The following is a 21,782-nucleotide window of genomic DNA, read 5'->3' on the forward strand; positions in this document are numbered from 1 at the left end:
GTGAAGAAAACAAAGGTTGTGTGTATGACTTCCTTAGGCAGAAATAAAGCCAAGCACCATTCAAGTTCATCAGGCAAAAGAAAAAAAAATGACTGCTCAGTGACCTTGGGATTTGTGCTCCCTGACCTAAAGAGGTTAATAGTGTTAGAGAAAATTCTGATTATAGGAAAAACAACTGGGTTTTGTTTGTTTGTTTTGGCTTATTAGCTATGCTTTAAAAATAGTGTTGCAAAACAAACCAAACCAAAGACCAAAGACTAAACCAGAAAGCAAACCCCAAGCCAGAAACCAATCCAAAACAACCAAGCCATAAACCAAGCCAAACCCCAAGCCAAAAAACCAAGCAAAAAAAAAAAAAAAAAACAAAAAAAACAAAAAAAAAAAAAAACCCAAACCACAAGCCAGAAAACCAAACCAGAAACCAAGCCAAAATAAACAATCCAGAAACCAAGCCAAACATCAAGCCAGAAACCAAGCCAAAAAAAAACAAACCAGAAACCAAGCCAAAAAAAACCAAACCAGAAACCAAGCCAAAAAAAAAAAACCAGAAACCAAGCCAAAAAAAACAAACCAGAAACCAAGCCAGAAACCAAGCCAGAAATCAAGCCAAAAAATACTAAGCCAGAAACCTGCCAGAAACCATGCCAGAAACTAAGCCAGAAACCAAGCCAAAAAAAAAAAGCCAGAAAACCAAGCCAGAAACCAAGCCAAAAAAAAAAAATCCAGAAACCAAGCCAAAAAAACCAAGCCAGAAACCAAGCCAAAAAAACCAAGCCAGAAACCAAGCCAAAAAAAACAAGCCAGAAACCAAGCCAAAAAAAACCAAGCCAGAAACCAAGCCAAAAAAAACCAAGCCAGAAACCAAGCCAAAAAAAAACCAAGCCAGAAACCAAGCCAAAAAAAACCAAGCCAGAAACCAAGCCAAAAAAAACCAAGCCAGAAACCAAGCCAAATCCCAAGCGAAAAATCAAGCCAGAAACTAAGCCAGAAATCAAGCCAAAAAATACTAAGCCAGAAACCTGCCAGAAACCAAACCACTCAACCAGAAGCTTTCTACAATAGAGGGTATTTGCAGACTTCCAGAAAACAGGCTTTTGGGGGGGAAAAAAAGTAAAACCTCTTTTTTCAAGCTCCTAGTTAAGCTCAAGCACAAAGAGCATTTCAGGAAGGACAAACAGTGTTCAATAAAATAATAGCTCCTGGCCAAGTAAAGGAGTAACTTCACATCTCAGTGATGATCTTCCAGTGAATGAGCCTTTGCAGAGCAGCAGCAATAAATTACAATTTAAAAGATGAGATCCCTGATCACTCAAGTCATCCCAAAAGAGTTTCAGTTGTGGGTCTCACCTTTTCCCTCAGGCCCACTATTACAAAACACAGCTATCAACACTATCTCACAGGCTCACAGGATCTTAGGGGTTGGAAGGGACCTCTGGAGATCTTCCAGTCCAACCCCCCTGCCAGAGCAGGAGCAGAGAATCCAGCACAGGTCACACAGGAACACATCCAGACAGGGCTGGAAAGGCTCCAGAGAAGGAGACTCCACAACCTCTCTGGGCAGCCTGTTCCAGTGCTCTGGGACCCTCACAGGGAAGAATTTCCTCCTCATGTTGAGGTGGAAACTCCTGTGCTGCAGTTTCCATCCATTGCCCTTTGTCCTATCCCAGGGTGCAACTGAGCAGAGCCTGTCCCTGTCCCTTCCTTCCTGACCCCCAGCACTCAGATATTTACAGACATTGATTAGATCCCCTCTCAGTCTTCTTCTCTCCACACTAACCACCCCCAGGGCTCTCAGCCTCTCCTCACCAGACAGTCTCCAGTCCCTTCAGCATCCTTGAGCCCTCCCTTGGACTCTCCCAAGTACATCCCTGTCCCATTTAATTGTACTTCTATTGTGAGGGTAACAAAAGGTTCTCCTCTGTCCCCCCACCCCGTCCTCAGCTGCCATCCTTCTCAGAGGCTGCAAGGTAGCCCAGAGCTCACCTGATGCCTGGCCAGCCAAACAGGGCTGCTTTTTTCCTGCACTAATTCTATAACTCACAAAAGACTCTTGGCAAGCACACCCTTGGAGCTGCACTTACTTGAATGATTTCTCTATTCTTCACATGAAGGCACATTTTAATGACCCTCACATAAGAGAGAGGCTGAAAGAGTAAGAAGAGGAACCTTCTGTGGATTTTTTTGAGGGGGTGGGGGTTGTTTTGGGGTTGTTTTTTGTTTGCTTGTTTGCTTTCTTTCTTAATTCAAGATCCACGAGCTCAACAGGCATAGTTGAAGCAAATTTCAGACGATAGTCAAATACAGAGCAATAAAGGAAGGCTTGCACAGAGCAGAGGAGGATGGATAGGGCAGAAAACAGAACCTCACAGCACAGAGCCAAACGCTTGTCTCCGACCTGGAGCTCCTTTGGAAGCAGCGTGAGCTCCATCCAGAGAGCTAGGTGAGAACTGCACAAGAAGACAAACCAAGGCACCCGACCCCGATCAACGTTTTCTTTGCAAGATAGGCTTTCAGAGGGTCTGGTTTAAGTCTATGGCTCGATCACAGGAAGAGAGGAATGGAGAGAGGATAGAAGGAAATTGTTAGATGCTATCTCGCTCTATTGTTTTGTTACAGAGGGAGAGTCAAACCTCAACTCCAAAGTACCCAAGGGCTAAAAAGGTGACTCTCAGAAATCGTGTCTGCAAGGCAGTCCTTCCCTGTATCCAGCTGACCAGTTGATTTGATCCTTTTCAGACCGTTTGGGGTCATCAGATCGGTATTGTGCCTCTGAGGGACTTAAAACAAGAGCGCAGACACAAAAGGAGAAACATTGCAGTGATTAGATGGAAGTGACAGGACGCCCAAAGCAAAATTCAAGCATCGATTCTACCAGAGGGCCTTTTGTAAGTCCTTCAGAGGTCGATTGTTCCCTTTGATTGCAAAGCATCAGGCTGACAGCAGCAAGCCACACGTCTGGCCTCAGCACAGTGCACAATCCGGGGTGGGCACTGCTCAGAAAGGCAGCAGAAAACACACAAGCAGTGAGGGTCTGAAGCCACAGAGAGGATTTGCACTTAATTCTCTTTAAGCCTGTCAAGTTGTTTCCCCAAGCCATTCTGATTCCATGATTCTGCATCCCACTGTGCTCTGTGTTACAGCAGGAATCTCTGGTTTGACAGTGGTCAGAAATGAAGAGCAAGCCTGAGAAGACCCCTAGAACACAATGCAACTTCCTCTTCAATTCAAGAACAAACTAAGCTCCTTCCTATATTGTGAGATCTAAGGCACCTGCACTATCCTCACAGATGTCACAGCATCACAGAATGTTAGGGGTTGGAAGGGACCCCCAAAGCTCTAAGAGTATCTAAGGTGCCCAACAGTGTCCTGAAGGCATTGCCCTATCTTCCAGCTCTAAGTGCACTGAATTTCACAGCATCACAGGATGTTAGGGGTTGGAAGGGACCCCCAAAGCTCTAAGAATATCTAAGGTGCACAACAGTGTCATGAAGCCATTGCCCTATCTTCCAACCCTTAAGTGCATGGAATTTCACAGAATCACAGAATGTTAGGGGTTGGAAGGGACCTCGAAAGCTCATCCAGTCCAACCCCCCTGCCAGAGCAGGAGCACCTTAGAATCATAGAATCATAGAATCAGTCAGGGTTGGAAGGGACCACAAGGCTCATCCAGTTCCAAGCCCCCTGCCATGGCCAGGGACACCTCACACTAGAGCAGGCTGGCCAGAGCCTCATCCAGCCTGGCCTTAAACACCTCCAGGGATGGGGCCCCAACCACCTCCCTGGACAACCCATTCCAGGCTCTCATCACTCTCATGGTGAAGAACTTCTTCCTCACATCCAGCCTGAATCTCCCCACTTCCAGCTTTATTCCTAGAGCAGATCACACAGGAACACATCCAGATGGGTTTTGAGGGAGACTGCACACCCCCCCTGGGCAGCCTGTTCCAGCGTTCTGTCACCCTCACAGAGAAAAAAAAAAAATCCACATTTCCATGGAACTTCCTATGCCTCAACTTCCACCATTGCCCCTTATGCTGTCATTGGGCATTATCAAGCAGAGCCTGGCTTCATCCTCTTTGCACTCAGCCTTTACAGGTTTATAAACATGAATGAGGTCACTCTCAGGCTCCTCTTCTCCAAGCTCAAGGGCCCTCAGCTCCCTCAGGCTCTCCTCATAAGGAAGATGTTCTGCTCCATTAATCATCTCTGTGGCTCTGTGCTGGACTCTGAAGCAGTTTCCTGAGGTCTTTCTTGAACTGAGAGGCACAGAACTGGACACAATATTCCAGATGTGGCCTCCCCAGGGCAGAGCAGAGGGGGAGGAGAACCTCTCTTGACCTAGTAACTGCAGTCCTCCTAATCCCAGCCAGGATGCCATTGGCCTTCTTGGCCACAAGAGCACATTGCTGATAAGCTTGACCTTGTTCCCATGTCAGCAAACTGTGAAGCTGTTGTTCAAGTCAGTGGGAATGGATTGAAACCAGTTGCTACTCATAGTACTACAGCCTGTAGTATTCTTTTTATTGCCCTCCTTGAATTCAGTTTGTCATGCAGTGTTTGGCCCAGACTCACCCCATTAACTTCAGAAACTTAAATGAGGTGCCTGAATTAGGAGCAAAGTGCCAGAAGCTTCTAAATGTGCCAAGAGAGGGAAACAGGCATCTCTACCTACAAGAGATGTAATCAAGCTTCTGAACCAAACTCTGCTTAAAGGGGGAAAGGTAGAGGGATCTTTAGTTTGTGGCAATAGTTGGTTTGTTTCTCTGCTGAAAGGCAGAAAGCTAATTGTGAACAAAATGGTTAAGTAGATGGTTTGCTAGAAAAATCATAGAATTGTCAGGGGTGAAAGTGACCTCAAGGCTCATCCAGTTCCAACCCCCCTGCCATGGGCAGGGACACCTCACACCACAGCAGGTTGCTCACAGCCACATCCAGCCTGGCTGCAAAAACCTCCAGGGATGAGGCTTCCACCACCTCCCTGGGCAACCTGTGCCAGTGTCTCACCACCCTCATGGGGAAAAACTTCTTCCTGACATCCAATCTGAATCTCCCCCTTTCTAGTTCTGTTCCATTTCCTCCAGTCCTGTCAACATCAGCCTTGCCTGTAAAGCTGTACAGAAATCTCTCTATGAAGGAATTAATTAGAGAACTTTCCTTAACTTGCACCAGATGTTCCAATACCTAAATTATAGCACATTATATAAAGAAAACACTTAGAAAAATCTTCCTGTACTTATTTTGCAGCAAATGTCCAGTTATAGGTCATTGTATTTCCAAGGGTATTTCTAGTAAAGGAAGAAAGAGAGAGGGAGGGAGAAGGAGGGAGGGAGGAGAGAGGGAGAGGGAGGAGAGAGGGAGAGGGAGGAGAGAGGGAGAGGGAGGAGAGAGGGAGAGGGGAGGAGGGAGGGAGGGAGAGGGAGGGAGGGAGAGGGAGGGAGGGAGGGAGGGAGGAGAGGAGGGAGAGGGAGGGAGGGAGAGGGAGGGAGGGAGAAGGAGGGAGAAGGAGGGAGAAGGAGGGAGAAGGAGGGAGAAGGAGGGAGAAGGAGGGAGAAGGAGGGAGAGGGAGGGAGAAGGAGGGAGAAGGAGGGAGAAGGAGGGAGAAGGAGGGAGAAGGAGGGAGAAGGAGGGAGAAGGAGGAAGGGGAAGACAAGGAGAGAGAGAGAGATAAAGAGAGACAGAGATAGATAAAGAGAGATAGAGATAGAGACAAATAGAGACAGAGATAGACAGTAAAATAGATAGGTAAATAGATAGGTAAATAGGTAAATAAACAGATAAATCAATAGATAAATAAAATAGTATAAGAGCCAGTAAGAAGTGATAACTGCAATAGATTTCCCATCAGGCTAGCAGGTTCTCCTGCTCTGGTTTCTGGGTGGATTCCTGCAGCATTATTCCACTTGCACAGCTGTGAAGGGGCTGCTCATGGAACTGCAGACCTGCCACTGCTCAAGGGTCTCAGCAGACTTTTCAGCAGAATTCCCAAGAATCCCCTGAAGCCCATGTTTGTTTTCCAGTCAAAACAGCACCACTTTTAGTCAAGCAGAGGGAGCAGGAGCAGTTGAGCTGCACTTGCACGTCAGTTTGCTCAGAGAAGGTGTTTACTGACCCACTGACATCCTATTGCTCCAGCAAACAAGGAGACAAGTGCTGCATGTTGCCCTCAACTCTTCTTTGTTTATGCCTCTTTCATCTGCTGCTCTGGGGGCAGGGCTCTGCATTTGGACAAGCTCTCCTTGCATGTATGACATGCTAGGAACGTGGAAATAAAGTACGAACTTGCAGCCCAGAAAGCCAAGCAGAGCCTGGGCTGCAGCAAGAGAAGTGTGGCCAGCAGGGTGAGGGAGGGGATTCTCCCTCCCTGCTGCACTCTGGTGAGACCACACCTGGAGCTCTGTGAACAGTTCTGGAGTCTCTATTACAAGAAGGAGCTGGAGGTGCTGGAAGGTGTCCAGAGAAGGGCCATGAGGATGAGCAGAGGGCTGGAGCTGCTCTGCTATGGAGACAGACTGAGAGAGTTGGGGTTGTGCAGTGTGGAGAAGAGAAGGCTGCAAGGAGACCTTCTTGTGGCCTTCGACTATAAGAAGGGGGCTACAAGAAAGCTGGGGAGGGACTTTTGAGGGTGTCAGGGGTGATAGGACTGGGGGGAATGGATCCAAGCTAGAGGAGGGGAGATTTAGATTGGATGTTAGGAAGAAATTCTTCCCCATGAGGGTGGTGAGACACTGGCAGAGGTTTCCCAGGGAGGTGATGGAAGCCTCATCCCTGGAGGTTTTTAAGGCCTGGATGTGGCTGTGAGCAACCTGCTGTAGTGTGAGGTGTCCCTGCCCATGGTAGTGGGGTTGGAACTGGCTGATCCTTGAGGTCCCTCCCAACCCTGACAACTCTGTGATTCTGTCAAAGGCAGCTTTGATTACCTCCCTCTGCCCTCACCCTTGCTTCCTGTATTTCATTGTCATTCCATCTGAAAGTGATCAGGACCAGCAATGCCAGCCTCGATCGCAGCACTTCATAACTGGTGTTCTAGCCACAGAGAGGTGTCCAGCTAGCAAAGATGGAGGGAAGTGAGTCACCACAAGGTAACAAAAATAACTTCAGCAGAGAAACAGGAGCTCAGCTTCTAACCAAACAAACAAAAGGAAGTGCCAGCACAGTCCATGCCATTCTGCACCACTCAAGTCAAATCTTCACTGTACCAGGACTTCACCATTCCACATTTAAATGTTGTTACCTTCTCAAGAGCTTTCCTTTTCGTTTCAGAGTCCATCCAGTCATTTTCTTTTTCCAGCATGTCAATGAAGGCCCAGCGAATCCCTTCAGTCAGCTCCTCCATCTGCAAAGACATTGAGCAACCCCTCTCAGGAAAATCTGTCAAGGCACAATCCTGACAAGGAGAACTGTGATGCATACAGGAGCAATGGGGTTGGTCAGCCCATGAATGGTTCTATCCAGCTTTTGCTCCTCTTTCTTGAATATTAATTGCTTCTTCCTCCAGTCCTCAGAACAACTCTCCTGGAAGAAGTCTCTTTCCATTTCCTTTTCCTTTTCCTTCAGGTGGACCACACCACCTGTTCATGGCTAATCCATTCTCATGTCTGTCTTGAAATCATCAAGCATAGTGGAATGGGGGGGGAGAGCTGCAATGATCTGGGAAGGTTTCTGACATTTTGGTTCTAGACTCCTAGCCCATGCAGAAGGAGCCAGCTGCAAGGCATTTGCACAGACGAAGCCTTTTCTGCAGAGAGAGCATCTCCAGCCTTGTTTGGTCTGTGTCAGGCTGAGACACACCTTATTAATACTGTCAAGGGACCGGATCTGGGCTGACAGAACCATGAGCCAGGCACAAGGCAGGATCCAAATATTTATCCTGTGTTGAGCTGTATTGGTGAAGTACTCCTACTCTCCATTTACTGCTGGGATAGAGGCCATGGCTCACAACACTGAGCAGCCTTAATTGCTTCTGTGGTCTTGAACCACTGGTGACAGCTTCCACCCATGCAAAGCTAGGAAAACTCCCTGTCACTTCAGCTTGCTTGTTTCTTCAGACATACACACCTGCACAAAGCCAGGAGCATACCACAAATAACAGTAATAATAATTAATAATGAAGGGAGAGGGGAGGAGGAGGGGAGGAAGGGAGGGGGGGAAGGGAGAGGGGAGGGAGGGGGGAGAGGGAGGGAGGGGAGGAGAGGGAGGAAGGGGAGAGGGAGGGGAGGGGAGAGGGGAGAGGGGAGGAAGGGAGAGGGGAGAGGGGAGAGGGGAGGAGGGGGAGAGGGGAGGAGAGGGGAGAGGGGAGGAGAGGGGAGAGGGGGAGGGAGAGGGGGAGGGAGGGGAGGAGGGGAGGAGGGGAGAGGGGGAGGAGAGGGGGAAGGGAGAGAGGAGAGAAGGGAGAGGGAGAGGGAGAAGGGAGAAGGGAGAAGGGAGAAGGGAGAGGGGAGAAGGGAGAAGGGAGAAGGGAGAAGGGAGAAGGGAGAAGGGAGAAGGGAGAAGGGAGAAGGGAGAAGGGAGAAGGGAGAGGGGAGAAGGAATGTTTAGTGAATTTGCAGATGAAGGAAACCCTGAGATGAGAGAAACCCATAAATCCAATAGTTAAGAGGTGTGTTCTGTCAGTCTAAAGAGCAGAAATGCCCTCATGCTTATGCATCCACCTGGCAGCACAGGCCAGAAAGGTATTTACAGCAACAGATGAACCTCATGAAGGTAGCCTCTGAGGATACTGAAGCTATAGATACTGTGAGAGTGCAGCAATTTGAGGGATCCAGTCATTGCTGGAGTCCTGCAGCACAGACCAAATCCTAGCTGAGATAGCACAAGACAGCTAATCATTACCTGAAGGCTTATTGGATCTTGGTGTTATCACTTAGGTTACATGGGAAAATTAATGACCAAGTAGCAGAGATTGATACAAATTCATTCCACAGATTCAGTGGCTCTGCAGTGTCATTAGAAGTGGTGACTAAAAACCCTAACATCAACTTCAGCTAAATTGTCATTCATTTGTCAGATGTGCATTTTCATCTGAATCTGTTCTTGATTTGTGCTGGAGCCACACAAAGCACAGCAAAGATCCTTTGGTTTTTTTTTCCCCCCTACCCTTTCTCCCCCCTCAAAAAAAAAAAAAAAAAAAAAAAAAAAAAAAGGTTTTCTTATTTTTAGAAACAAAATGGGACAACAGGAACAGGCCTGGCATTAAATATGACTAAACAGTCAACACTCCCAGTGAACTGCATCCCAGGGAATAGGCTAACTTCAAGATATTGATGGCAGAACACTGACTCAATTAACTTAGTGCACTAATGAGGTGAACTCCCTGGATTTGGAGGTTGCAAGTTCAAACTCAAGCTCTGCAGATGGGCCCTGGTGTATACTTAGGCTTTATGCAGCAGCTGTAGCTGCAGGGGGCAGAGGGGAGAAACCTATTTCTGATATCAAAGTTATTACTGAAACTGCTCAGGCATAGCTGTAAGAAACACTGCAGGCACTCTGGGTTAGAAACAGGGCTATATTTAGACACTAAAAATGGGTTTTATTCCTTGATAAATGGAGAGGAGTACCTAAAGTGTGAGACATTAATGACAAAACAGGAGGTAAAAAAAGAATCCATATTATCCATAAATCAGGATTTGCTTATCACAGAAAGATATTGGGCCAGGGAAAAACAAAACCAAAGGAAGCCAAAGGAAGCCTGGAATGCATCAAGAAAGGTGTGGCCAGCAGGGTTAGGGAAGTTCTTCTGCCTCTCTACTCTGCCCTGCTGAGACCACACCTGCAATCCTGTGTCCAGTTTGGGGCTCCCCAGTTCAAGAGAGACAGAGACCTGCTGGAGAGAGTCCAAGGGAGAGCCAGGAGGATGCTTAGGGGACTTGAGCATCTCCCCTGTGAAGAGAGACTGAGAGCTCTGGGGGTGTTTAGTGTGGAGAAGAGAAGGCTGAGAGGGGATCTGATCAATGTCTATCAATAGCTGAGGGGTGGGGGTCAAGTGGAGGGGACCAGGCTCTTTTGGGTGGTGCACAGTGATAAGAGAAGGAACAATGGGTTCAAATTTGAACATAGAAGATTTCACCTCAACATGAGGAGAAACTTCTTTCCAGTGAGGGTGCCAGAGCCCTGGAACAGGCTGCCCAGAGAGGTTGTGGAGTCTCCTTCTCTGGAGCCTTTCCAAACCCAGCTGGATGCATTCCTGTATGGACTACCCTGGGTGCTCCTGCTCTGGCAGGGGGGGGTGGACCTGATGGTCTCTGGAGGTCCCTTCCAACCTCTGAGATACTGTGAGACTGTGAAGCTTTTACAGTGAGGAAGGACCTTCAGCTACTCTCTGAGCTCAGCAGTGTGGAAGAAGACTTGCTGATGAGCAAAAGATTCAAAGGACAAACCATAAGCCTCCACTATGTGGCTCTAAGAATCCCTTCATTTTGGGCCAGAAATCAGTTGGACTTTTCTTGCTTAGACTACAGATGTAGCCTTTCTCTTTCCTCTTTTGTTTTTGCTTTGTTTTCCCAATTCAATTAAGGCATTGTTAAGAACCTTGTCTCTTTTTCTAAACTCTGCTCTAGACTCAGAGGCAAGCTGTGAGGGGGATCCCAAGTTGCTAGACAGATCTGAAGGGACTCACCATCTCCTTCTTGTCTTCTTGGAAATGGGCATTCACAAACATCTTCCCCACGACGTAGGGGAGAGAGCTTTCGACCAGGTCCACGCATTTATCCCACTGAGGCACCAAAGTTGTGGTTCCATGGATCACCTGTTGGCAGATGCACACAGCAGCTCATCACATCATCCTCTTTGAGCTGGGGCTTTTCACCTTGGAGAAGAGGAGCCTGAGGGGTGACATCCTTCATGCTTACAAAGATGTAAAGGGTGAGACCCAAGAGGATGGAGCCAGGCTCTGCTTGGTGATGCCCAACGACAGCACAAGGTAGAAGAAGTACTTTTTTGTTTTAATAACAAGAGAATAAATCTGATGGAGAGAGACTGAAGGAGCTGGGGATGGTTAGTCTGGAAAAGAGGAGGCTGAGGGCAGACCTCATTGCTGTCTACAGCTACCTGAAAGGAGGTTGTGGAGAGGCTGCTGCTGGTCTCTTCTGACAGGGAATTAGTGACAGAACAAGAGGGAACGGCCTCAAGCTGTGACTGGGTAAGGTTTAGATTGGACAGTAGGAAACATTTTTCCCTGCAAGAGTGGTCAGGCATTGAAATGTGCTGCCCAGAGAGGTGGTTGACTCACCAACCCTGGTTGTGTTTGATTGTGGTTTGGATGTGGTGCTTGGGGATGTGGTTTAGGGGTGAGCCTTGTAGAGTAGGGTTAATGGTTGGGCTTGAGGATCCTGAGGCTCTTTTCCAACCTGAATGTTTGTGTGATTCTGTGAAAATCACAGATAGGTCCATGGCTTAAGAATGTGCTGAGTTAAGAAGTTTTTTTGTTGTTTTAAAAGTTTAAAGAGTTCCCCCTTCCACTTGAGAAACTTCTTTAAGCTTTTACCCAGAGAACAAGGAAAATTCCAGCCCAGTACTCAACACCTGTTGGCTGTGTAAAAAGCAGAGAGCAGACAACGCCAGGCCAGGTCAGGCAGGATAAGGATTTTGTCCTCTCACAGACTGTACAAGCCCCTAAAGTACTGATGTAGCACTTTCTGAGCCTCTTCTTTCTCCCAGTCTTCTCCTTTGAGACCAAGAAGAAATTTCCAGCCAAAAAAACTGAAGGGTTTGGGTTTGTCGTTTTCCAACATGAAAAGTTTGCGCTGGAAAATTCCACAGTGGCTTAACTCTCAGCTATTGAAGATCAGATATTTTTTGGGTAGGTCAGAGATTGATTTCCCCCCCCACCCCCCCCATTGTATTGCCTGTAATTAAGCTTAATCAATGACTCATACTCAAACACATCAGCAGATTGCAATTTTTCCAATGCTTTCTATTAATCCTGGAGGGTGCACTGATAGATTTTTCAATGACAGAGAGAGAACACTGCCTCTGTGAGGAAAAACCACAGGAGCCAAACCAATACACAACAAGGTGATAGCCTCCCTGCACAAAGCTAGATTTCATCATAAACTCCTTTCCCAAATTCTTTCTCCCCTTTATATAACAGAGCAGTCAAAACCAGGAGGGGTAGGGGAGGAATAACAAGGGGGGGGAAAAAAAGAGAGGAGAAAATTTCTCTCCAGGGTGCAAGCTAAACCACAATGAAGCTGCTTTTTTTTCTTTTTCCTTTTTCTTTTTCTGCTGCAGAGGAAGAAGGGAACTCATGGCATTTAGTTATTAGAGATTGAAATCCCTCCTGAAAGCTCTGACTACGCACAGCAGCTGGAGAAAGAGTTAGGAGGCAGAGCTGGCTTTTAGCTTGTGACATACTATTATTGTTGTTATTACTCCAGCATCATAATTATCATTATTTCAAGGGAGGCTTGCCCCTGTGAGGAGGACAGAAAGGCAGCACAGGCTGGGAGGCCAATAAAAGAACAGAGCTGAGAGGATGGATTGCCTCTCACAGCTGCTTTATTGGTATTTGTGTTACAAACAGCCAAAGGAGAACTCCCTCCAAATGGTCCTCCTAATATTAATGCACCACTCTAAAATACACTACTCCAGGTAGTAACAGTGACCATAAATAGCAGGCTTCCAGCCCTCCCAGGCAATTCAGAGCTCCACAACACAATTAACTGCTCTGTTCCCCAGGTGCCACTGCACATTTTCTCAGACTCAAGAGGGCCACTGCAGAGGAGCTGCTGATAGTTGCTGATGTGGTAATCAAAGCACTTTCTCCAGAGTCAGCAGGTTTGGTCTATTTCTCAGCCTAACACTTTTTGAAGCTTCATCATTGCCTTTTTTTTTTTCCCCTCCCCTTTCACTGCAAAGAGTTTAAGTGCCCTGATTTGCCCAAGGTTTCCACCTTGGCACCCACAGAAAATGAAAACCTGGTAGAAAAAAGAAAATACTGTGCTTATTATGATGGTGTTGAGGCTCATTAAATTCAGGAATGAATAAATAATCACAGAATCAGTCAGGGTTGGAAGTGACCACAAGGATCATACAGTTCCAACCCCTCTGCCATGGGCAGGGACACCTCACACTACAGCAGGCTGGCCAGAGCCTCATCCAGCCTGGCCTTAAACACCTCCAGGGATGAGGCTTCCACCACTTCCCTGGGCAACCTGTGCCAGTCTCTCACCACCCTCATGGGGAACAACTTCTTCCTAACATCCAATCTGAATCTACCCATTTCTAGTTTTGCTCCATTCCCTCCAGTCCTATCACTCCCTGACACCCTCAAAAGTCCCTCCCCAGCTTTCTTGTAGCCCCCTTCAGCCACTGGAAGGCCACAAGAAGGTCTCCTCAGAGCCTTCTCTTCTCCAGACTGAACAACCCCAACTCTTTCAGTCTGTCCTCACAGGAGAGGTGCTCCAGCCCTCTGCTCATCCTCATGGCCCTTCTCTGGACACTTTTCAGCATGTCCATAGCCCTCTTGTAACAGAGGCTCCAGAACTGGATGCAGTACTCCAGGTGGGGTCTCACCAGAGCTGAGCAGAGGGGGAGAATCACCTCCCTTGCCCTGCTGGCCACACTTCTCTTGCTGCAGCCCAGCCTCTGCTTGGCTCTCTGGGCTGCAAGTGCACATCGACAGCTCCTGTTGAGCTTCTCATCCCCCAGCACCCCCAAGTCCCTCTCCTCAGGGCTGCTCTCCAGCCAGTCCCTGCCAAGCCTGGATTTGTGCTTGGGATTGCCTCAACCCAGATGCAGGACCCTGCACTTGGTCTTGTTGAACCTCATGAGGTTGGCTTGTGCCTGTCAAGGTCCCTCTGGATGGGACAAGATAGCTTTTTCTTTAAGGGTCACTGGTTCATCTCAGGGTCATGTCTCCTTAGTAGTCATTCAGTGGTTTGTTTTGTTTTGACTTAACCTGGCAAGAGGTCCCAAAGGACAGTGGGTGGGAGCTGAGGCATAGGAAGTTCCATGGAAGCAGGAGGAGGAATTACTTCCCTGTGAGGGTGACAGAACTCTGGAACAGGCTGCCCAGGGGGGTTGTGGAGTCTCCCTCTCTGGAGATACTCAAGACCCACCTGGCTGTGTTCCTGTGTGACCTGCTCCAGGTGCTCCTGCTCTGGCAGGGGGGTTGGACTGGATGAGCTTTCGAGGTCCCTCCCAGCCCCTAACATTCTGTGATGCTGTGAGATTCCATGCACTTAGAGTTGGAAGATAGGGCAATGCCTTCATGACACTGTTGGGCACCTTAGATACTCTTAGTGGCCTGAGTGCAGTTGGCTGCCTGGGGTTTTAGGGGTTACTGCTGCTTTTCAGGAGCTCCTTAGAGGGAAGAAAATCCAGGGGGTTAGACTGGGTGATCCTCCAAGGTCCCTCCCAGCCCCTAACATTCTGTGATTCTGTGACCTGTGTGTCTTTAGTCTTCCAAAGCTCTGGCTGGCCAAATCTGCTCAAGCAAGCCTTTGCCTTGGACTCCATTTCTCATGTGCTTTCTGTTGACCCATCAACGTCTGTTTCCCTGAGCTGTTCACTGTGCTTACCTTTTGCTGTTAACTCTTAGCTGCTGATTGTTGGCACTTATCTAGCTCTCCATCTCCAGGCCTCAGGAGCAGAGAGTGGGAAGGAGCTGGTGCCTCACTGCCCTCTCTTGGCTGCTCTTTGGTTTTCACAACCACTTAACACAAAACCCATTGATGGCATCGTTAACACGCACTGAATTAATTTGAATTAGCTTTCTCCCTAAGCTTCTGGAGGAAGTACCCAGAGACATGAGAGCAGCTAGTTACCATAGAAAACTGTACAACAGCCAAAGCTTCAAGTTTCCTTTCAGGAATTATTTTTTTTCCCCCTGGCCAGAATGTAACTCAATATTCTGCTGCAGACTGGCTGCTGGTCACCATCCATCTCTTTTACCTGCCAGTGAGGCATGTCCCAGGAGGGGACACACTTACAAGCTTGTTTCTGTGCATCTGACAGGCAGCTTCTCACCATTTTTTTTTTTCCTGCATGAAGAAAATGGCAGCTTTAAAGCTGACCTGAATATAAACTCAGAAGGGTCAGAGATTTACTTCCCTCTGTAGCTTCCATCAAGCTATTGGAGTTGATTTTTAAGTATGGGATCAACTAAGACCTATTCCACCTGATCTAGTTGAGGATGCCCCTGCCTACTGCAGAGGGGGGTTGGACTAGATGACCTTTGGAGGTCCCTTCCAACCCAGACCACTCTGTGACTCTATACCGAAGGAAAGACATTCTGGGTGCTTCAGCTGGGTACCAGGAAGGACAGAGCACCCACCCCTGCTGCTGGCAGCATCAGGCCAGCCTCCTGTTGTCATGATGTCACCAAGCAGCTAATTTTCATAACGACAAACAAGAAGTTCACCCTCTCTAAACTGAATTGGCTTGGGAATGAGACAAAGCACCATCAGGTAGGAGGGCTCTGCAGAGGGACCTTGCCAGGCTGGATGGGTGGGCAGAGTCCAAGGGCATGAGATTGAACAAGGCTAAGTGAGGGTTCTACACTTTGGCCACAACAACCTCATGCAGTGCTACAGGCTGGGGACAGAGTGGCTGGAGAGCAGCCAGGCAGAGAGGGACCTGGGGGTACTGGTGGACAGGAGGCTGAACATGAGCCAGCAGTGTGCCCAGGTGGCCAAGAAGGCCAAGGGCATCCTGGCCTGGATCAGCAAGAGTGTGGCCAGCAGGAGCAGGGAAGTCATCCTGCCCTGTGCTCAGCACTGGTTAGACCACACCTTGAGTGCTGTGTCCAGTTCTGGGCTCTTCAGTTCAAGAGAGATGTTGAGATGCTGGAAGGTGTCCAGAGAAGGGCACCAAGGCTGGGGAGGGGTCTGGAGCAGAGCCCTGTGAGGAGAGGCTGAGGGAGCTGGGGGTGTTCAGCCTGGAGAAGAGGAGGCTCAGGGGAGACCTCATTGCTGTCTACAACTCCCTGAAGGGAGGTTGTAGCCAGGTGGGGGTTGGTCTCTTCTCCCAGGCAAGCAGCACCAGAACAAGAGGACACAGTCTCAAGCTGTGCAGGGGGAAATTTAGGCTTGAGCTTAGAGAGAAGTTCTTCCCAGAAATATTGGCCATGGGATGGGCTGCCCAGGGAGGTGGTGGAGTCTCCATCCCTGGAGGTGTTGAATAAGCTGTAGCTGTGGTGCTTCAGGATATGGTTTAATGGTCATGGTAGCTGGGTTATGGATGGACTTGATGATCTCAAAGCTCTTTTCCAACCTTAATGACTCTATGATTTGTGTACATGTAACCCACAGGTTGGTTCAAAAGCTGAGAGGTTTGGCCTTCAAGAACAGCACACCTCACAGCCCTGGCCCAGAGCTCAGAAACTTCCCAGCTTCCAGGTTTCTGTGCAGGAAGACTAATATTTTTTTTAAAGGAAGGTCTGAAAAAGCTCCTTATTTTTCCTTAGTGTCATATAGAATCATAGAGTTGTTAGGGTTGGAAGGGACCTCAAGGCTCAGCCAGTTCCAACCCCCCTGCCCTGGCCAGGGATACCTCACACTACAGCAGGTTGCTCAGATAAACATCAGAATTCTTAAGTTTCATTACAGAAAAACCCTGAAAAGAAAAAAAAAAAAATGAGCTGTTGCTGTATGTAAAGTCTTTTAATCTCAAAGGCTGACCAATAGGAGAATCTGAAGTAAAAAAAAAAAAAAAGATATTTATTAGTTTTCTAAGGTTGTCTTTGCTGTGGGGAAGGTGACACAGGAGGATAGAAACCCAAAGTGTTCTTAGCAGAGCTTGCTCTGCTCGTTCATATCAGCATTTACATAGAATCATAGAACTGTCAGGGTTGGAAGGGACCTCAAGGATCATCCAGTTCCAACCTCCCTGCCATGGGCAGGGACACCTCACACTACAGCAGGTTGCTCACAGCCACATCCAGCCTGGCTGCAAAAACCTCCAGGGATGAGGCTTCCACCACCTCCCTGGGCAACCTGTGCCAGTCTCTCACCACCCTCATGGGGAAGAACTTCCTAACATCTAATCTAAATCTCCTCTAGCTTGGATCTATTCCCCCTAATCCAACCACCACCAAGAAAATGTCTGAATTGTTTTAAAGGGAGTTTCCATCAGGGGAAAAAAATAATAGGAGTTTATTTAAGAAATGTATCCCCAATTCCCTCTGTAGAGGCTCTAAAATCTCCTGACTTACCCGAGAGAACTCGAGCCAGCGGTACTGGAAACGTCTGCTGAGGTTAAACAGCCTGGCATAAACCATCCTCCACACCAGATAGTTGGCAAGAGTCCTGTTAGATCAGATAAGATTTTCATCAGACATCTAAAAGGCATCTGATGGACCACAGAGCCAGTCCCAGAAATATCTCCACAAACGTTTCAGCTGGAAATTTCTCCCTGGGAATTGATGAGTGAGGACCAAACTGAGCACAGAGCCTGGAGGTCCTGTGTGATGGCAGCCAGTTCATGTGTAATTGCACCCTGATAAGCATCCTCCAGGGGACCATTTACAATGATCCCCTCTCCTAGGATGTCATTTTTAAGGCAGTTTTCAAGAGGCGGTTGTCATTTTCCCTGGAAGTGGCAAGGGATGTGTCCTCATAATAGCTGCATGAAAGTTCTGTGCAGAGATAAGGAAATAACTGATTTTTTTTTTCCTTTTGTAAATCAAAGTCAGTGTTATCTCTCCTCATTAGCAGGGCCCAGAAATTGTAACTATGAAACAGAACAGAGAGAATCAGAGAATTGTCAGGGTTGGAAGGGACCTTAAGGATCATCCAGTTCCAACCCCTCTGCCATGTACAGGGACACCTCACACCAGAGCAGGTTGCTCACAGCCACATCCAGCCTGGACTTAAAAACCTCCAGGGATGAGGCTTCCACCACCTCCCTGGGCAACCTGTGCCAGTGTCTCACCACCCTCATGGGGAAGAATTTCTTCCTAACATCCAATCTGAATCTTCCCATTTCTAGTTTTGCTCCATTCCTCCCACTCCTATCACTCCCTGACACCCTCAAAAGTCCCTCCCCAGCTTTCTTGTAGCCCCCTTCAGATCCTGGAAGGCCACAAGAAGGTCTCCTGGGAGCCTTCTCTTCTCCAAACTGAACAACCCCAACTCTCTCAGTCTGTCTCCAGAGCAGAGCAGCTCCAGCCCTCTGAGCATCCTCATGGCCCTTCTCTGGACACATTCCAGCACCTCCAGATCCTTCTTGTTTTAGAGGCTCCAGAACTGGACACAGAGCTCCAAGTGGGCTCTCAGAGTGGAGCAGAGGGGAAGAATCACCTCCCTCTCCCTGCTGGCCACACTTCTCTTGCTGCAGCCCAGGGTATAGTTGGCTCGCTCAGTCTCTCCTCATAAGGAAGAATGTTCCAATCCCTTAAGTATTTTTGTGGTTCTGTGCTGGACTCTTTCATGCAGTTCCCTGAGGTCCTTCTTGAACTGAGTGGCTCAGAACTGGACACTATATTCCAGATGCAGCCTCACCAGGGCAGAGTAGAGGGGCAGGAGAACCTCTCTTGACCTACTAACCACATCTTTCCTAATCCACCCCAGGATGCCATTGACCTTCTTGGCCACAGGAGCACATTGCTGGGCATCTTTCCATCCACTAGGACTCTCAGGTCCTTTTCCCCTTCACTCTTCTCTAGCAGGTGAGTCCCCAACCCCTACTGCTATGGACAAATCCTCTTTGCTCCTTCTGTGAGAGCAGAGCATCTGTTGTTGTAACCTTTCAGAAGAGCAGAGTTCATAGCCCCCTATTCCTAACTGCAAAATGACTCCTACAGAAAGAAATGTAGGCTTGCTTTCAACCAATCTGCCCAGGAGTGTGATCCACACTCCCAAAGGAAGCAGGAGGCAGCTTGTTAAAATTATACCAGAGCTCAGGAATATCTTACTGAGGAACTCTCTACCCTGCCTTGGAACTGAGGAGAGTGCCCTTATAAAATTCTGAGTTGGCAATGCTTTAATCCACAGACAAAGTGGCAATGAAAAAGAGGATAGATTTAATATGAGCTAGAGGGATAAGTGATCTGATGGAAAATTGTGTGCAGGGATTGAGAACTGTATTCTGGGGTTGAAAGCTGCATGCAGGGAGAGAAAGCTGCATGCAGGGATTGAAAAGTGTATGCAGGGATTGGAAATTGCATTCAGGGATGGAAAATTGCATTCAGGGATCAAAAACTGTATCCAGGGATAGAAAATTGCATTCAGGGATTGAAAACTGTATGCAAAAATTGAAAATTGCATTCAGGGATGGAAAATTGCATTCAGGGATCAAAAACTGTATCCAGGGATAGAAAATTGCATTCAGGGATTGAAAACTGTATGCAAAGATTGAAAATTGCATTCAGGGATGGAAAATTGCATTCAGGGATGGCAAACTGTGTTCAAGGATTCAAAACTGCATTCAGGAACTAAAAACTGCATCAGGAATTCAGTCAGGAATCAAATTATAAGCACCAAAAAAACCTTCAATGTCTACTGCTAGTTCAAATCAAATTACTGTAATTCCCTCTCTAATTTTTGGGGGCAGGCAAAGAGCAGAAAGGAGAGGTCCCTTCCAACCTAACCCCATTCTGTGACGCCATGAATCTGTGAATCCAGTGCTCCCTGGATTCACAGCCTCTCCTATGCTGCAGGAATTACAAAGCACTTCTCTATGAATTGCCTCATACTGCAAAGATGGAATAAAGTATCACAGCATCACAGTACATTAGAGGTTGGAGGGACCTCCAGAGACCATCAGGTCCAAGCCCCCTGCCAGAGCAGGAGCACCCAGGGGAGTCTGCACAGGAATGCATCCAGGTGGGCTTGGAAAGGCTCCAGAGAAGGAGACTCCACAACCTCTCTGGGCAGCCTGTTCCAGGGCTCTGGCACCCTCACTGCAAAGAAGTTTCTCCTCATGTTGAGATGAAATCTTCTATGTTCAAGTTTGTATCCACTGCTCCTTGTCTTATCACTGTGCAACACCCAAAAGAGCCTGGCCCCCTCCACTTGACCCCCACCCCTCAGCTATTGATAGACATTGATCAGATCCCTCTCAGCCTTCTCTTCTCCACACTAAACAGCCCCAGGGCTCTCAGTCTCTCTTCACAGGGGAGATGCTCAAGTCCCCTCAGCATCCTCCTGGCTCTCTGTTGGACTCTCTCCAGCAGGTCTCTGTCTCTCCTGAACTGGGGAGCCCCAAACTGGACACAGGATTGCAGCTGTGGTCTCAGCAGGGCAGAGCAGAGGGGGAGAAGAGCCTCCCTAGCCCTGCTGGCCACACTTTTCTTGCTGCACCACAGAGTAAGGCAAAGGGAATCAGTTAATCATTCTGAAATCCTTGGGAAAAAAAAAAAAAAAAAAGCTGCTTCCTACAACAGCTGTGAACACCTCCAACAAGGACACAATTTCATGTACCCTGGTAATGGCTCACACTAAGCTCCAGCACACAGGTGTCAGCAGGGAAGGCAGAAGAGAAAGCTCTGGGGAGACCTAATAACAACCTTCCAGTATCTAAAGGAGATCCACAAGAAGGATGGAGAGAGACTGTTTACAAAGACCTGCAGTGATAGGATGAGGGGCAATGGTTTGATACTAGAGAAGAGTAGGTTTAGATTGGATGTTAGGAACAAGTTTGCTATGAAGGTAATGGAACACTGGAACAGGCTGCCCAGAGAGGTTGTGGAGTCTCCTTCTCTGGAGATATTCAAAACCCTCCTGGATGCATTCTGTGTGACCTGCTGTAGGTGCTCCTGCTGTGACAGGGGGGTTGGACTGGATGAGCTTTAGAGGTCCCTTCCAACCCCCAGCATCCTGTGATTGTGTGCAGGTTGATGCTTCATCTCCTGAAATTACCAGAAGTTAATTCACCTTCTGATCACTGAAACAAATCCAGGATTTTGAACTGTTTGAGGCAGGGATTTGATTGGTCTAGACAGGCACTGTAACAAACCAAATTCATATTGTTTGCATGAATTTAACCTTTAAAAGGATCACATGGAGAATGGCAAATGAGATTAGCTGAAAGAAAATATCCTTGTTAACTTTTCAGAGTTGACCCTGCTGGGGAATGCTAAGAGCTCATTGTTAGGAGTTTGCAGTAAGGCAATTTCCTAATTTGATCAGGCCAGATAACAAGGTTACCTCAGGAGCAGATGAGGACATTTTAAGTAATAAACATTATCATCCAACAGACAAATATGATCTCTGTTGCCATGTAGTGACTGTTACAGGTGAGACTGAGCAGAAAACACCTGAACCATTATCAGCTATGAGATATTCAGCCTAAACACGTGTGTGTGTGTGGCCAGCAGAGCCAGGGAGGTTCTCCTCCCACTCTGCTCTGCTCTGCTGAGACCTCACCTGGAATATTGCATCCAGTTCTGGGCTCCCCAGCTCAAGAGGGATAGGGATCTGCTGGAGAGAGTCCAAGGGAGAGCTACAAGGATGCTGAAGGGACTGGAGACTGTCTGATGAGGAGAGGCTGAGAGACCTGGGGGTGGTTAGTGTGGAGAGGAGAAGACTGAGAGGGGATTTAATCAATGTCTAACAATATCTGAGGGCTGGGGGTCAAGAGGGAGGGGACAGGCTCTGCTCAGTTGCACCCTGGGACAGGACAAGGGGCAATGGATGGAAACTGCAGCACAGGAGGTTCCACCTCAACATGAGGAGGAACTTCTTCACTGTGAAGGTCCCAGAGCCCTGGAACAGGCTGCCCAGAGAGGTTGTGGAGTCTCCTTCTCTGGAGCCTTTCCAGCCCTGTCTGGATGCATTTGTGTGTCACCTGTGTTGGATTCTCTGCTCCTGCTCTGGCAGGGGGGTACACAGCACTCCAGGTGAGGT

At 47.9% G+C, this 21,782-nt stretch overlaps 1 protein-coding gene across 1 annotated transcript in view; it reads right to left on the minus strand.

The window, feature by feature from the left end:
- Window positions 1-21,782, minus strand: part of PHEX (phosphate regulating endopeptidase X-linked) — a 101,733-nt gene that overhangs the window by 36,466 nt on the left and 43,485 nt on the right. The window contains 3 exon segments of the mRNA XM_054383967.1: window positions 7,175-7,333; window positions 10,613-10,741; window positions 17,150-17,243. Of these exon segments, the coding sequence (XP_054239942.1) occupies window positions 7,175-7,333; window positions 10,613-10,741; window positions 17,150-17,243 (382 nt within the window).

The sequence above is a fragment of the Indicator indicator genome, chromosome 1 (genome assembly GCF_027791375.1).
Source record: "Indicator indicator isolate 239-I01 chromosome 1, UM_Iind_1.1, whole genome shotgun sequence".
NCBI classification, from domain to species: domain Eukaryota; kingdom Metazoa; phylum Chordata; class Aves; order Piciformes; family Indicatoridae; genus Indicator; species Indicator indicator.